This window comes from Primulina tabacum, chromosome 6 (assembly GCF_025594145.1).
Source record: "Primulina tabacum isolate GXHZ01 chromosome 6, ASM2559414v2, whole genome shotgun sequence".
Lineage (NCBI taxonomy): Eukaryota > Viridiplantae > Streptophyta > Magnoliopsida > Lamiales > Gesneriaceae > Primulina > Primulina tabacum.
In genome coordinates this window covers 31782402-31798976 of record NC_134555.1, presented here as the reverse complement: position 1 = coordinate 31798976, position 16575 = coordinate 31782402, and the positions used below count along the sequence as shown (strand labels likewise).

Sequence of the window (16575 nt, the reverse complement as noted above, 5' to 3'; positions counted from 1 at the left end):
GAGATTTACGTGGACCTTCAAATTTTTGGGACGTTACAACTGAGGAGGCGGATCCCTATACCTCTATGATCACATGCATATTTCTGATTTTTGGTATGACAACCATTCTATTAATGGACTCCGAAGCTACACATTCTTTTATTTTTGATTTTTTTGTACAGAAATTGAGCATCACCACTAGTACAATAGAAACACAATTCACCATAGCATTGCCTTTGGGGCAAGAGACTCACTCCAACAAGGTTGTTTGAGCATATATATGCATGCTCAGTACATGTGCAATCCATACCTTATTCTTCTATGCATTGTGACTATGTTGAGATGTAACTAAGGGAAACTATGAATACATCATGTTTTCATGTATATGATGTGTAAGTTGAAGTTTAATTGTGTTAAATTGTGAAATAGCATGTTAAGGATAAAAGTAATGAATATTATTTGATTATATACTTGAAATGTCTGTTGGGCTGAAATGGATAAACGACCACAGTTAATTAAGGTTTCTAGCATAATAGACTAAAATTTTTGTCCTAATGAGTCGAAACTAATTTCAATAGAAATCCAAGTTATAAGGCTATATTTTTTATGTTTTGGGTTTCGTCCAAATCTAATTATAAAAAAGGACCAAATTACCCCGAATTGTGTCGTGTGTATTGTCATTCCTGCACCAACATATTTTGATAGAATGAGCATAACTTTCTGATACATTCTTCAAATTGAGCGAGGTTAACTAAAAATGAAAGCAAAGACATAGAGACACAACTTTCATGTTTACTACTTTTGCCGATTCCGAGGAGAAATAAAGTTGGAGACAAAACAAGAAACACACCTGCGCAGATTAACACGCATGCCCGTGCGATTTGGTTGCGCGGCCACACACAATGCCCTGTATCATATGCTAAAAGCTTAAAATATCAAGGGTTTGAGGATTTTAAACCCATTTCTCAATTCCCAACTTCATAATAGAGCACAAAAAACAAAGGAGGTTTTCAATCTTGCACGTAATATCATCCACAAACACTCTATTATTTAACAGATCGAAGGTAGATTCAAGTTGTGTGCAGAAAATCCCCTTCCTAGGTGTGTAAATGTTTATAGAATTCATTTTCTTATGGTCTAGATGGAGACCTATGGTAGAATTTCGAAAATTGATATGGAAAGAAGGATATTGACTGAATTTATGATGTTTTCACAACTTAGAATCATACAAATGGTATTACTCATCATTCCAAAGCTTGTAAGTAGGGTTTTCTTTGATGCTTCATATGGGCATATTATTTTTACCATGATTTTTTGAAAAGGAATTTCACAAATTATGTTATATGTACTTGGTATATGATTTCTTTGCATTGTATGCACCATAGATGGGAATTTCCATTGTGAAATGATAAAGGGAATGCATTTAGCTATGAAACAAATCTTTAAATATGAAAGAATGAAAAAGTTTGTGCATTTTATTGTAACAAGTTATTATTCTATGAGATTTCTATGCTATGATATATGAAAAAAATATGTGTTATATGACATAAGTAATAAAAGAAACACGTTGACAGTTGTGTCACAATGACAATATAATGCATTGGTGGTTATAAATCCATAGAAATTGGCCAACATTGAACACATACATGAACATACAAAAATGGCTAGAACACCATATAACGGGAGTATTCCTTATAACTATTGATTTATGTCCTTTTAATCACCTTTCATCGCTATATTGATAAGTATGATCATTTCTATGCTTATTGTTATTACGAAATCCCACTAGCTAAGTTTTAAACTCACATTGACCATGTGTTGCAGGATCAGGTACTAAGAATGAGTAAGAGATTAGTTTTCAATGGATGCTTGCAGCGTGCCTCGTCACACAAGAACTTGAAAATGGCGAAATAGCTTCCTCTTATATTTATATATGTGTGCTAATGAGTAATAAAAACATAGGTTTGAATTAGAAAAGGAGTTTCGTAAAAAATATATGTTTAATATATATTTCTATGTCGAAATGAGGTACTTGGACTTTGGTTTGGATTTGAAAAATACCTCAAGTACAATATGGCTTGTACATTATATATGTATGGTAATTTCTTGAGTTTGAATGCTTGAGTTTATTTTCAGACATGTTCTATTTACGTGAAAATGTTGTCGAATTTTTTTAAATCCATTTATGCTTTATGCTATTTCCCTATATTTTAATCTAGGTTTAGGTAATTACTAAGATGTTTATGGATTTTTATGATCAAGAGTTACATGGTTGTTAAGAAAAATGTTTACATAAAGTAGACTATCCTACGTATGAAGATGGTGTCACAGTTAAATATATGACATCCTGGAGCCAAAGATCCTAGGACGGTATATGGTTCGAAATTCCAAGGGTGGTACATGGTCTAAAATGTAGGTGGTTAATACTGAATGATGAAAACCCCACCAATGAATGACTTGGGACAATTCTGGTATGAATGATTTCTTAGAGCTCGTAATTTAAGAAATCCAAAGTTAAGTATGTTTTGACTTGAGACAATTTTGGGATGAGTGATTTCTTGGAAAGTTTCATCGGCTACGTGTGAATGAGTACATTGGCACATTGGAAAGACTCGTCTTAATACAGTTGAGACACTCGTCGAATCTGGAACGTTATATATATATATATATATATACACTACAAGAAAACTGGTTTTTTGCGGCACGACATTAACGGCGTGCATTAAAAGCACGCCGTTAATATAATTTTTAACGGCGTGCTTTAAAATGCACGCTGTTAATGTCGTTGCACCTTACACAAACCACGGCGTGCAGAACAAAAACGCTGTAAATATATTTATCAACGACGTACCGGAAAGTATGCCGTTAAAGTAATTTGTTTCAACGGCGTGCATTTAGTAAGCTGTTAAAAATTATATTTACGACGCACAATGCATGCTGTTAATATTGGGAATAAAATTAATACTTTACAATTGAGGCGCCAAATCCCCAAATATCGCGCCTTTCTTTTTTTCCCCGATCAAAACCCTCCAATCTTCTTCTCATTTTCCCCAAATTCGTAATTTTTCATCGCACCTCTTCCTAGCTGAAGTCATCGTCGGCTCCTTCTACCACCGCCGTCTCACCGTGCGCCTACTGCCAGCCTCTTTGCCTTCTGCTTACAGGACCCATCCAACCTCCGTCGCTGCTCCATCTGCTATCCCATCAGACGCCGAAAAAGCTGCAACCGCGAGCCACTCGCCGCGACCCTCCATGTTCATGTGTTTGCCCTGGTTACGCCTTTCCAAGCACTTTGCTTCTTACAATCATTTAGCTGTGTGGCGTTTCTGTTTTTTTTTTTCACAATTAATCATATCAATTTCGCTCAGAATCTCGCTTTCTCTCAGGTTCTTTAGCCGTTTCCCAGAAAATATTTGTTTTTCTCTTGAATCCTTTTGTGCAAGATTGTTGTTTTTGGTTTAGAAGATTTTCTTTTTAGATGTGGTCGAAAATCATAGATCCTTCAGTTTTATGTTGAAACATGGTTGAACATGCTAAGTGGATTAGTTTTTAGGTTTAAGTTCTGTTAGTTAGTAATGCTAGAAGCCATTTCCCATGGCAATTTTTTTTATACTCCTCAAAAAAATATTTTGCACTGTAATCCCTTTAGTTGTAGATTGTGATCATATTTCAGTAGAATGGCTCTAATTTCAGCAAGTGTGCTTTCAATTCTCGAGAGAATACAAGTTTTCTAATGCATATTGCCCCCATTAAATGTTGAGCTGGCTGTAGTTTGTTAAATATTTTCACCTAATCCATCCCAATAACTCAAGAGGGACGAAAGTATACTGCATGTTCATCAACCAGATCAGAAAATACCTATGCGTTAGTGCATTGATGATTATTATTACTTGTACATTGGACTCCTTTTCTTTTGGAGATGACATTCTAATTTTTCTTTGCCGTGTTTTTTCGGAAGATTTCCTCTGTTAATCTGCTGTATTATTGTTTGGCTTGGATCTTGATCAATTTTTCTGTGTGCAAGTGAAGTGTGTGACTGGTATTTCGCATGTGTGTTTGAATGAAATTATTACTTGTATTACGATGGATTCAAATCTACCTCAGTATGGTTTCTGTCAAAATCCAGCTCAAATCCGTTACTCAAATTTGAGACCTATAATCCAAACTCAATCTAAGGGTGTATTTGCATTAAGTTCAAAAACCAGATTTGGATCCAGCTTCCAAGCTTGGATCAAATTAGGAATTGTGCCTACTCACGCAGATCTATTCGTCTTTTATGATTTATCATTTTATAAAATACATAACATTTTAATTAAAAACTTATGTTTAAGTTTTAATTCATCATTTGTGTTTATATTCAATATAAACGTAGATACCATATGTATGCTTCGATATTTGTTGAAAATTTGGACACACACACACACACACACACACACACACACACATATATATATATATATATATATTGTATAGATAAATACTTTAAGATTGTCCTTTATGCTTGAGATAAGGAGCAAACATTCTGCCTTTGTTGGTTCCATCACCATGGGCTTAGTAGTGTACCAAGCAACAAGGCCTTTGATCAGTAGCTGCAGAATTTGACATGACTTCTTTTCTCTTACTTTTATATCCATGTATATCAGTGGATGAACTTTCCTGATGATTGTTGAGAATTATGCTTGGAGCTGTATGTTTAAATTCCGTTGGCATTTTTCTACCGAATTTGCTGTATCATAGGTTCGACAAAAAATTGAAATGGACAACAAGAAAAATCTTGCTGGCAGGTTGTTCGGAGGTTTTATGTGCTATATGCGAAGATTTCTTTCTTTTACTTCTACCGGTGGGATTGAATCCTCTTTCCGTTATTGTTTGTTACCAGCTTTAATTTGCGTTTAAAGATATTGCAATTGTTTGATATTGTAAGCTATTTTAACTATTGCAATAGTTAAAAAGACATTGTTTGCTTGCATTATAGTTCTAGTTCAACTCGTGGCAGCGCATAAGATCAACGGGAACAAGCTGCTCTCCCAGAAACACAGGTTCCATTCTTATTTATTGCTTACTTTTCGCTGATTTATGATTATTTAATTAACTTTTGTGGTGTAAATGAAATTTATTATAGTAAAAGAGAAAAAATCACTACAAGAAAAATGGTTTTTTGCGGCACGACATTAACGGCGTGCATTAAACCCTTTTTTTTCAGATAAAAGAAAGTCAACTTTACGGGGCCTATCTTTAATTAAAATATATAAGTTGAATTGCAAATGTAGATGTCACATTTTCATGGAAACCTAATTGTGTCCTAAAATTTTAATTAAAGGCTAGAATTTGTCGACTCGTAGTGGTTGGAGGTTGGAAAGGTCACAATAAGCACCCAACTCAGATTACTTTATAGTTCTAAATGTTGAACTTTTTCATAAATAGAAAATTTCAAAAACTTTTATGTTTGGTTTCTGAGATGGAGTTGTGTACCTGTATATGATTTGGATTTGGACATTTTTGCATTAAATTCTTTTAGAAAGCCTAGAGGGTTCTTTGCTTCTTATGAATTAATAAACATATATCAAATTCAACCAAATTATTCAAAATTTATTTCAAAGCAGCTAGTAATGTCTTTGGTGGCATAATTGATGCCAAGATTCTGAATATTCCCTTGGATAAATTTTGTTTGGTTTCAAAAGGCAGTATAAAACAAGAAACTTGTTACACATCTTTCACGTTATCTTTTCACATTTTTCTCTATATTTTACCGTTAAATTATTGTTTAGTCTTGATGATGTAAGTTCCGATACCAAAAGGAACTAAGTTATTACTCTCGTGTCCAGCTCGGAGATCGTTTGCAAAACCTTTTAATGTTTTTATAATTGACCGAAATTGACAAATCCATGAAAAATTGGGCCCAATTCACAGCATATTAGTGTATATTTGAGCTTTATTAGAATATGGAATAGTTCTAAAGAGAGGGCCAAAAAGTAAAGCATGGTCTAAAAATATTTGCTTTACATCTTCCACTTCAAAAAGAAAGATAAATATGTGATCCTTCTTTCTTTACATTGAAAAGAGCTCTATTGTATTGCACTAAATAAAAAGAACCTCCTTAAAAGTCGAAAAAATCGACACCCTTCATGCATGGGAAAATGTGATCTTGGACTATGAATGAATGCCTTTTTGAAAAAGAGATTTATATATGCTTGTTTCATGTGGTTCATCTCTGTTGATGCCTTAATTTTTTAAAAAAAAAAATTGAGAAAGTGAAACTTTAGTTGGTTGAAAAAAATAGATTTCCTAATCATAAAAGCATGCACTTCCCATCCCCTGTCTCCACAACCTATGGGCCAATTAATTTTCTCATTTTCTCATTTTATTTATGAAGTAATGAAAATTATTTGACGTCATATATTAATTTGAATGTTAAGGTTCGGGTCATTTACGAAATGGATAAAGAATGGATTCATTTGCCTTCAAGACTTCTACCCGAGTATGAAGAAGGGGTTCAAAAATTTCTTGCACAAGCCAAGGACTACGCCAAAACACGTGACGTAATATTATGTCCTTGCATACGTTGTAAAAATAAGAAGTATATGACATTTGACAAAGTGTATGAGCACTTAATATTCAAGGGGTTCGATCCTTCTTACACGATTTGGTTCTTCCATGGTGAAACTGATACCTCACACTTTGAAGGTGAAGGTAGTTTAGGAGGAGTTCAAGAAGCGGATGATGAAAGTAGAGAAGCATTTCACTTATATAGGGATGCATTTGTCTCAGATGAAGAGGTTGGACACACTACGTCTGACACAAGAGATTATGAGTTTACTGATTTATTAGAAGATGCAGAAACTCCTCTCTTCCCTGGATGTACGACTTATACAAAGTTGTCAGCATCTGTCACATTATACAATTACAAGTCTACCAATGGTCACACTGACAGTAGTTTCAATGAGCTCCTTAAGATCTTAGGTGACATGCTTCCAGAAAAAACCACACTTCCACAAAGTGTTTACTCGATGAAAAAGTTGTTGAAACCATTTGATTTAGGATATGAGAAGATTCATGCTTGCCCAAACGATTGTTGTCTATTTAGAAAGGAGCTCAAAGAATTAGACTCATGTCCAAAGTGTGGTTCCTCAAGATGGAAGGTGGACAAAGTTACCTTAAAAGTTCGTAAAGGAGTTCTTGAAAAGGTGCTAAGGTATTTTCTTGTGATACCAAGATTTAAAAGGATGTTTAAATCAGAAGAAATGGCCAAAGATTTGATTTGGCACTCTAACCACAAAAGTCAAGATCATATGATGCGTCATCCAGTTGATTCAGTAGCTTGGGATACAATAAATCACAAGTGGCCTGCTTTTGCATCAGATCCTAGAAATCTTCGTCTTGGTCTTGCAACAGATGGATTCAACCCTTTTGGTGACCTTAGTTCTAGATATAGTTGTTGGTCGGTTATCTTGGTCAATTACAATCTTCCTCCATTGAAGTGCATGTCGAAAGAAAATCTTATGTTAACTTTACTAATACCAGGTCCAAAGCAACCAGGAAATGATATAGATGTGTACTTGGAACCTCTTGTGGAAGATTTGAAGGAGTTGTGGGACATAGGTGTGGAGGCATTTGATGCATTTAGCAAGTCAATGTTCAATATGAAGGCTATCTTGATGTGGACAATCAATGATTTTCCAGCTTATGGAAACCTAGCTGGATGTGTCACAAAAGGAAAATTCGGTTGCCCAATATGTGGTGAAGACGTTTGTTCTATGTGGCTTAAGTACAGTAGAAAGTTTTCATACTTAGGCCACCGAAGATTTCTTGCTCCTGATCATCCATTTCGTGAGAAAAAGAAGTGGTTTAATGGAAAAAAAGAGAGAAAAGGAAAACCGAGGGCTTTGATTGGTTTAGAAATTCTCAATGCGGTAAAAGTCATTGAAAATGACTGGGGGAAAAAAAAAAGTCAGAATATCAATAATGTAAAGAGAAAGAGAAAGACGCATGATAGTTCAAAAAATGTACAAAAATCAGATCAAATGTGGAAGAAGAAGTCAATTTTTTTCAGTTTGCCATACTGGAGTGTGAGTTATTTCGCACTATATTCGTCAAGTTTTATAAATTTGTTTTTTTGTTCATAAATTTTTATGAATCATGAACTAATACTATGAAATGTGTTAATTGTTATGTGCAAGGACTGCTGCTACGTCATAACTTAGATGTGATGCATGTTGAAAAGAATGTCTGCGAAAATATCATAGGCACATTGTTAAACGTGAAGAAAAAATCCAAAGATGGTGTGAATGCTCGCAAAGATTTGATGCACTTAAACATTAGAAAAGAATTACATCCTCAAGAGAAAGGGGAAAATATGTATCACTTGCCTACTGCACCTTACACATTGTCTAAAAAAGAGATGAATGTATTTTGCTCTAGATTGAAGAAAATAAAGTTACCCGATGGCTATAGCTCAAATATTGGTAACTGTGTTTCTTTAGAAGAGCATAAACTTATTGGGCTGAAATCTCATGATTGTCATGTTCTAATGCAACAATTGCTATCAGTAGCATTGAAAAGTCTTTTACCTAAAGGTCCACGTAGTGCTCTATTTCTATTGTGTGCATTTTACAATGAATTATGTCAAAGAGTGTTAGACAGGAACCGTTTAGAACAACTCGAGGAGAATATTGCTGAAACTCTATGCATGTTGGAAAGGTACTTTCCACCCGCTTTCTTCACTATCTCGGTTCATTTGACAATTCATTTAGCAAGAGAGGCTCGCTTGTGTGGGCCTGTCCAATTCCGTTGGATGTATCCATTTGAAAGGTAATAGATATTAATTTATTTTTAGACCAATATTATGTTATACAAATAATTTAAATTTGCTAAAAACACTAGTTTCATGTGAAATTTGTTTTTTTCTTTAGATTTATGAAAACACTTAAAGAGTATGTGAAGAACCGAGCAAGGCCAGAGGGTTGCATAGCTGAGTGTTACCTTGCAGAAGAACGAATGCGGTTTTGTAGTGCCTATATAAAAAAAGCGGCTGGTATTGGTATCCATTCTAATCGGAATCAGGATTTGGACAATGGATTAGTGGAAGGTCGCCCAATTTCTCAAGGAAAAGAAAAAATTTTAGAAGACCATGTGTTGCAAGCTGCACATCGATATGTGTTGTTCAATACTGCTGAAGTTGAGCCTTACTTACAGTGAGTATAGTTAATTACATATCATATTAGCCTTTGTGTATTACATAATTCATATATTCTAATAATGACCCTTTAATGATTTTAAATAGGATGCACATTGAGGAGCTGAAACAAACAAATCGTCGTTTCTTAATTAATGAAACATTGTTACAGAAGCGACATATGGAAACATTTGCTCAATGGTTATCAAAACATGTTTTTGATAACTCATCAGACAGAATTCAATGGCTAGCACATGGTCCAAGAAAACATGTCGTATCTTATATGGGTTATATTATAAATGGATATCGATTCCACACAATTGATGTTGAAAGGTCGACACAAGATAGTGGTGTTTCGATTGAAGCAGATACTGTTTGTCAGTCTAGTGCGAATGATTATTCACATACCGTTGGAAGAGTATTATACTATGGAGTTATACGAGATATTGTTTTACTAGACTACTATTTTTTCAAAGTTCCTGTTTTTAGGTGTGATTGGGCAAATCATGAAACTGGAATCAAAATGGAAGATGGTTTTACACTGATCAACTTACACCAAGGTCTAAGAACTTTTGAAGGCGATCCTTTCATTTTAGCATCACAAGCAAAACAAGTATTCTATTCTAGAGACAATGACGAATCAAACTGGTATGTGTTGCTGAAAGCGCCGCCTCGGGGTATGCATAACATGAATTTGCTTGAAGAGGAAGCCTATACATCATTCACACCTCTTGATGTGTCCACACTTGAGATTAACATCACTGAGAAAGAACCGTATGCGAGAAATGAGTGTGAGGGAATTGACGTGATTGATCCGTGATTGAAATTTTCGGTTGTAGAGTTTGTAGTTAATTTAAAAGGTTCCATTACACTTTATTTACTGTTGCAATATATTTGTCTGTTTTCTTTTTATTTTCAGCGAATTATCATGTTATATTACATGTTTGACTATCTCTTCATATACAGCATTAAAAAATGAGCAGATTGGGCCAAAAACGCAGCAAGGTATCTGTAGGTGAAGTTCAGGTGATATTTTATTATTTTGTAGATTTTGGTTTATTTTAATTTTAATGATGTCTCAATTTTACATGATAATATCTCTTTGTGATATTTTGTAGGAAAATATAGCAAATAAGCTATCGAGAGTGGACTCCAACACTCCACCTAATTCATCAGAATATTTGCGTGATAAAGACCTAGTTGATGACGCCAAAACTAATAAGAAAAAAGGACGAGGTCCATCAAAGGTTAATTTGGGTAGTGGCCAACAACAGCCCAAAGATCTGGAACGTAATGAGTTTGGACAGGCAGTTGGAGATAATTCGGTCAAGTACGCCACTTTTCTAGGTTGCATGGTAAAAGAATTTGTGCCATACACATTAGATCGATGGAAAGACTTAGACGAGAAAATGAAGAATAAGATGTGGTGTTGTCTTCAGGTAATACTTATCACTGTTTTTTTATTCCTATTTTATTACAAAATGTAAAAATATTTTTATGCTTCTTAATGTGTAGTTGAACTATAAAGTTGAGGAGTGGGAGAAACATTCAATCTTTCAAAAGTTAGGTAAATTGTGGCGTGATAGAAAGTCCAAACTCCAAATAATTATACGAGAAGTTGATGATGGTCGAGTGGCTGGACGAGATCTTTGTCTTTTGAAGCCCGAATTTTTGGATCAAAACCAATGGGACTTGTTTGTAAAGAAGACACGATCATCACCATTTCAAGTAAGTATCAATTCATTCTTATGGATTTTTGACTGTTTGATACATGCATATAATTGTTATGGTTTTCGGGCTTAAATTTAATAATTCCAAGAAGTAACGAATCACACAATAGATAATGTTCTTCTTACTGCATCACTTGAGATTCTTGGTGAAACTTAAAATATTCCAACACATAACACCACTAGATTAATTGGTTGACTGGTGTAAAAGTTAACCTTTAATCCTTTATAGTTATTTTTCTCAACTGTCGCACTTATTTTTTCTGTATCATCTTAATTTTTCATTTTTCATTTTTCAATTTTCATTTATACCCATTATGTGACAATAATGCATTGGATCAATTCTTTAATTTTTAGCAATCATATGACTAATCAATTATATATGAATATGTTATATGTTTTTTATTTTCAGGAAAAGAGTGAAAAATTTAAGGCGATGAGAGGAAAGCAAATACACAACCACACAATGAGCAGGAGAGGTTATGCCCGTTTGGCTCACATCATGGTAATTGTTATTATTTGAAAAACCTTATGAAAAGTTCTTCTCTAAGTGTTTTTATTTTTAATTGTAATGATACTTTTTTTGAATTATGTTCCTAATGAATTTTTCATATATTTCTATATGCTTCTTACTCAAGGAGAAAACAAGTTCTGCTGATACACCAATTACAAGAACAAAAGTATGGGTGGAAGGCCATAAGAAGAAAAATGGACAACCTAGTGGTGAAGCTGTTGGAGAAAAAATGGTAAAAAAATTATTTCTGTAAAAAAAACTGATCAACTTGAATTCATTATTTTCTCAAAAATTATTTGTTTGTTCTTTGCAGAAAGAAATAGAAGAATGTGCACCTGAATCTCAAAACACTACTAACATTGCTGAGGATGCAATTAGCCTTGTATTTGAGAAGGAAATTCGAGTAGAGTGCGTGGAATGGGCTTTGGAGTTACACCTTCAAAAGTTGGAGCATCTTTGCAACAAAATGGAACTATTAAACAACTTCAAAGTATGATGCACAACCTTCAACAAGAAGTGCAACAAATGAGGTCCATTGTTTTCCAAAATATGAGGCAACAAAATGAGCAAGAACAGGTTAGTAATTAAACAGCAATATATAAAATAATTTGTATTGATGTTGTTGAGAATTTTTGTTTAGTGACCTATGATTTTGTCTTGATCATTTTTTTGTTTTATTGTTGGGAAGAAAAAATGGTATAAGTTTCATTTAATTGTGAATCCATGTATTTGGCTACTGTGAGTAAGCCTCAAGAACTCCGTCTGTACTCAAGAATCCATGTATTTGGATCAAACTGCACCACAGAAGCACTCTATTTTTCATGCACCCAAGAACTATTACCATCGTGAATCGTATATTTCGCTTCCCCATTTGACCACTATTACAAAATATTCATCACAAAGTGTAAGCCATGTAAACAATGCAATCGAGAGGTTCTTAGCTTATCTCTTATGTCATTGATTTGTACAGCACACATCGCTTCATTTATTTTCTTGGCTTACTCACAGTAGAAGTAATCTAATGGCTCTTACATTGGAGATTTGTTGTTTGAGATATTTTTTGCTTTATCTCAATATGTAGGTAGGTAGTGGTGGCAGTATTGGGATTGAGAATGATATTGGTAGCGGCTGTGATATCAATCGTCTCAAAAAAAGTGGTAATGATGATAATGTGAACCAACATCAAGTTGCATCTCAGGTAATTATCTTAAAAGTTTGTGTTATCTAAACCACATTTGTTATAAAATAGATATGGCATAATTAATACTTTGTATTGTTTATATGCAGTCAAATTTAAAGAATGTGTGTCATGGAGATATCTCTGAAAATACTAAATGTAAGTTGCTTCATTGGTGTGGTGATGGAGTTGTTGCTGAAGGTCGAATTGCATCCACAGATCCAACTGTAAAAGTGCATCACGTTCCTCTTGGTGGATCTTGTTGGAAAGTTTGGGTTGATAGAGTTCTTGTGGAGCAGGTAGACTTAATTCGACCGAATTCTGAAATGATTTTTCTGGATGATGCAGTTGGAAGCACAGTAGCATGGTTTTCTAAATTTATCGTTTTGTGTGACTGATACAGATCTTATATTGGTTCTAGGGTTAGAGACACTATTGCATCAAACCATCATATTATTCAGTATTTTGTTTACTTTATCAAGTTTTTATGTTATCTTATTATTTTGTTTTAATTCCGGTGATTGGTTGGATGTTGTGTGATAAATCTTTTGAGTTTCGATATTATTGTTTAAAATTTGGTTCATAATAATATAAATAACGTTAATGTGTTGCACGTTGCTGATAAACCAAATCGACAACGTACAATAATATATCAATTATATCTTGCATTGCGCCTTATCAACAGCATGGTTGCTTTTAACCGCAGCGTGCAATACCCGCTGCCAATGAACCATCAACAGCATATTGCTGCACGCTGCCAATAAATCATCAACAGCATATTGCGCATGCCATTGATACTTTTAACTGCAGCGTGCGCACGCCATGGATACATTGAACCACGGCGTGCCTTGCACGCTGCGAATTGGTCAATATATCAACAGCATGTTTTGCACGACGTTGAAACTTTTAACCATAGCGTGCGGCGCACGCTGCCGAAAGATAATTATCAATAGCACACTCCGCACGCCGTTATTAGAGTCAACCGCAGCGTAAACTGCACGCTGCCAATAGTTTCAAACTTAACACGGCTTTCAACTTTACAGCGTGCGTCGCAGCGTGCCATGCACGCCGCCGATACCTTTCCGCGGCGCATATTGCACGCTGCGGAAACCCACTTTTCTTGTAGTGATATATATATATATATTGAAAAAGTACGTAAAATGTTATATTAACTCCAAAATTGAAATGAAAAATACTCAAAATATACTATAATCATGCTCAAGATTATGTCTTGTAATTATGCATACCGTCAAATTTGTTAATGATAATATATGCACCTCTCAATATAATAAACACAATATAGTATTGGTTAGACTATTAATGACCGTCGAAATCAATTGAGACAAACAAGCACATTAAGTTGAATTGTAATAAACCGAATTTAGAGTTCGATTCGTTCCAACATATTCCAATAATTAATTGCTAGGATATTATTATTTAACTTAATTTAGATAATTCAATTTATGTGGGTGATTGAGATTATTTAGCTAAATTCAAATTAAACTAAACTACTAATAAAATTAACAACTCGAATTGGACCACATGGATTTAGTCGAGGAATAAATCAAATTAAAGAAAAATGACCAAAACGCACTACGTTACTGAACTCAACTATGTGACACGTGTTCTAATTCAATAACCTATTCAAATTTTTGTGTAATTACACTGAAATTCATTAAGTTATTTATTAACCTATATTTCTAGAATCAAAAAATCTATTTTTATTTAACAGTCTAGATCTTTTTAAATCTCTAAATAGTCAACTAACCAAAAATCCTATGTCGATCTTTAAAAAGATCAATTAACAATAAAATAAAGTATAAAAATCCCTAATAAAGTCATTAACATAAATCTTTCAAATCTTTTATCTATTAAGCTAGTGCGGAAAATAAAGGTCCCTCAGGAGTGTGATGCAGCACTTGATCCACTCAATCGTCAGCGCCTCCCATAATGTCATCAAATCCTGCATCATACAAACCTAGCGAGTCTAATGACTCAGCACGTTCTAAACATGACTAGCAAATAATACATACAATCACATGCATTTAAAAATCATATTTTTACTTAAAATAGCTTTTAAACATAAATAAACCAATTAAAATAGTTGTAAGCATAAATAAATCATTTAAAATAGCTTTTGAGCATAAGTAAATCATATATCATAAAATCATTTTAATCGTAAAACTTTCAATCATTTATCATTTTGGATGAAGTTTGATCCTTGAAAGTGACTAGCTTTTATCCTTTGGTCGACTGATCAGTCTTCAACTCCACATGGTCCATGGGGGTGGGCACTAGGCTCCACCGTGGAAATACGCTCGTCGGGGTCCCTCTGGGGCTTTTTCCCTCACGACATCCCCACAAAATTGTAAATTCACCATTCCTTCTTAAAACGGATCCCCAACACATCATATATCATTTGTCACAGTCAATTCACATCCCTCAAAATATTTTTCCTTTTCTTTTAAAACATAAAATATCACAACTTTCCAAAAACAGCATTTTAACATTAAAAATTGCAAAGCTTTACCATAAATCATAAAATATCATATTTTCCTTTACGTCATAAAATATCATTTAACATGTACTATGATCCTTCGGACGCTGCCAAGCTTTTACGTATTTCCCAAGTGTAAAATGACTGTTTAACCCCTAGACGTAAAAATTCTCGATTTTATATTTTTCTTACTTTTAATGACATGGGCTTATCCCAAATAATTATTTAAGCTTCAATCTAATTTTTCGTAATTTTATTCGGCTTTATTCGAGGTGTTATAATTAATTCTTTAATTAACAATTCGTGAGGCGTTTAAATCCCGAATAAATCCAAACTTTAATTCTTCCCAAATTTTAAACATAGACTTTTTATTACCTAAAATACCATTGTGAACCATGAACCACCCCCATGGACCCATGGTTCCAATTTTATTCTTTAAATTCTTGAAATTGACCCTTTAAAAAGCCCCTGAACCATCTCCTTATTCCACCGAGCCAAGGTTGAGCCACCTCGAGCCAGACCCTAGCCAACCTACCTAGGCACCCTCTTGACCAACCCTGACCCTTAGAACCTGGCCCTAGCTTGCACAGAAGCCCTGCACCCGAGACTCACAAATCTGCGTGTGACTCCTACCTTCGCCCAAGACTCCTAGTAAGCTTTGGACTCCTCTACTCGAGCCACCACCAAGCCCACCTGACCCTTACCAACCCTGGACCATGCCAGAATCCAACTAAGTCCAGCCCAAGCCCTGGACCAGCGCCGCAAGCCATTTGCACGTGGACAGCAGCCGCGCGCCTCATGATGTGTTCTCCACGTTTTGCTCGAGCCTTCACTGAACCAAGCCACACAAGCCCCTACCCTAACCCTTGACCATCTTCCTTAGACCCTAAAGGACCAACCATGAGTTGCCTAGCCCTAGCATCGAGCCCCCTTGGCCGCTGCTGTACTTACCCGTGCGTGGGGGAGAGTCCTTCTTCACGTGGACTCTTCCCCAGCCCAAGACTCGAGCCCTAGCCATCCTAGGACTCTTCCTAGGACCTAAACCTGACCAGCCATGCCACCTAGCCAAGCCCTGCCCAGCCATGCAAGCTAGCCGCCCCTTGACTCGAGTGCAAACCATACAAAACCCTCGGTCCTCTCCTTAGCCTCGCCTTCGGTTTCCAGCTTGATTTCCCTTTAAAATTAATTATGTTTCATTCATATTTCATCTTATATTGCCAGCTTAACCCTTGGGAATCATAACGTTTCAAAACCAAGCATTAAATCAATGAAACTTTGAAAATATTCGACAGAGCATTGAACCAATCGTACAAACGTATTTTTCATGCATAAACAATTAAATCATGCATATTATGATTTGTATGATGTTTAAAAGAGTTTAGAAAACGTGCATTTGCGTTTATAACGCTCGAATAAACGATCGTTGGCGAGGGTGCAAAGTTGGACGACCGGGCGACGAAGACTCCTTGATTTTCTTTCCTCCATTATTCTAAAAAATAACGTGTGTGT

General features: G+C 35.0%; 3 protein-coding genes across 8 annotated transcripts; all 3 read left to right on the top strand.

Annotated features, from left to right (window-relative positions):
• The first annotated feature begins 6413 nt into the window (after positions 1-6413).
• On the top strand, positions 6414-8102 carry LOC142550164 (uncharacterized). The gene has a single exon (XM_075659403.1). It carries the CDS (start codon positions 6414-6416, stop codon positions 8100-8102), a length of 1689 nt encoding a protein of 562 aa, XP_075515518.1.
• Positions 8103-8128: 26 nt separating this feature from the next.
• Positions 8129-10178, top strand: LOC142549235 (uncharacterized). Of its 2 annotated transcripts, none has more exons than XM_075658076.1 (3): positions 8129-8787; positions 8889-9170; positions 9641-10178. In XM_075658076.1, exons 1-3 carry the CDS (start codon positions 8129-8131, stop codon positions 9969-9971), a joined length of 1272 nt encoding a protein of 423 aa, XP_075514191.1. In that variant the 3' UTR covers positions 9972-10178. The 2 variants fall into 2 exon arrangements, with proteins under 2 accessions (XP_075514191.1, XP_075514190.1); XM_075658075.1 differs by having other exon boundaries at positions 9260-10178.
• Positions 9950-13050, top strand: LOC142549237 (uncharacterized). Of its 5 annotated transcripts, none has more exons than XM_075658077.1 (8): positions 9950-10011; positions 10118-10177; positions 10270-10590; positions 10667-10879; positions 11291-11383; positions 11517-11624; positions 12474-12590; positions 12680-13050. In XM_075658077.1, exons 2-8 carry the CDS (start codon positions 10127-10129, stop codon positions 12965-12967), a joined length of 1191 nt encoding a protein of 396 aa, XP_075514192.1. In that variant the 5' UTR covers positions 9950-10011; positions 10118-10126; the 3' UTR covers positions 12968-13050. The 5 variants fall into 5 exon arrangements, 2 of the variants coding, with proteins under 2 accessions (XP_075514192.1, XP_075514193.1); XR_012821143.1 differs by lacking the exon at positions 9950-10011 and adding an exon at positions 11706-11972 and having other exon boundaries at positions 10039-10177; positions 12478-12590; positions 12680-12788; XR_012821142.1 differs by lacking the exon at positions 9950-10011 and adding an exon at positions 11706-11968 and having other exon boundaries at positions 10039-10177; positions 12474-12549; positions 12680-12742.
• Positions 13051-16575: the final 3525 nt, after the last annotated feature.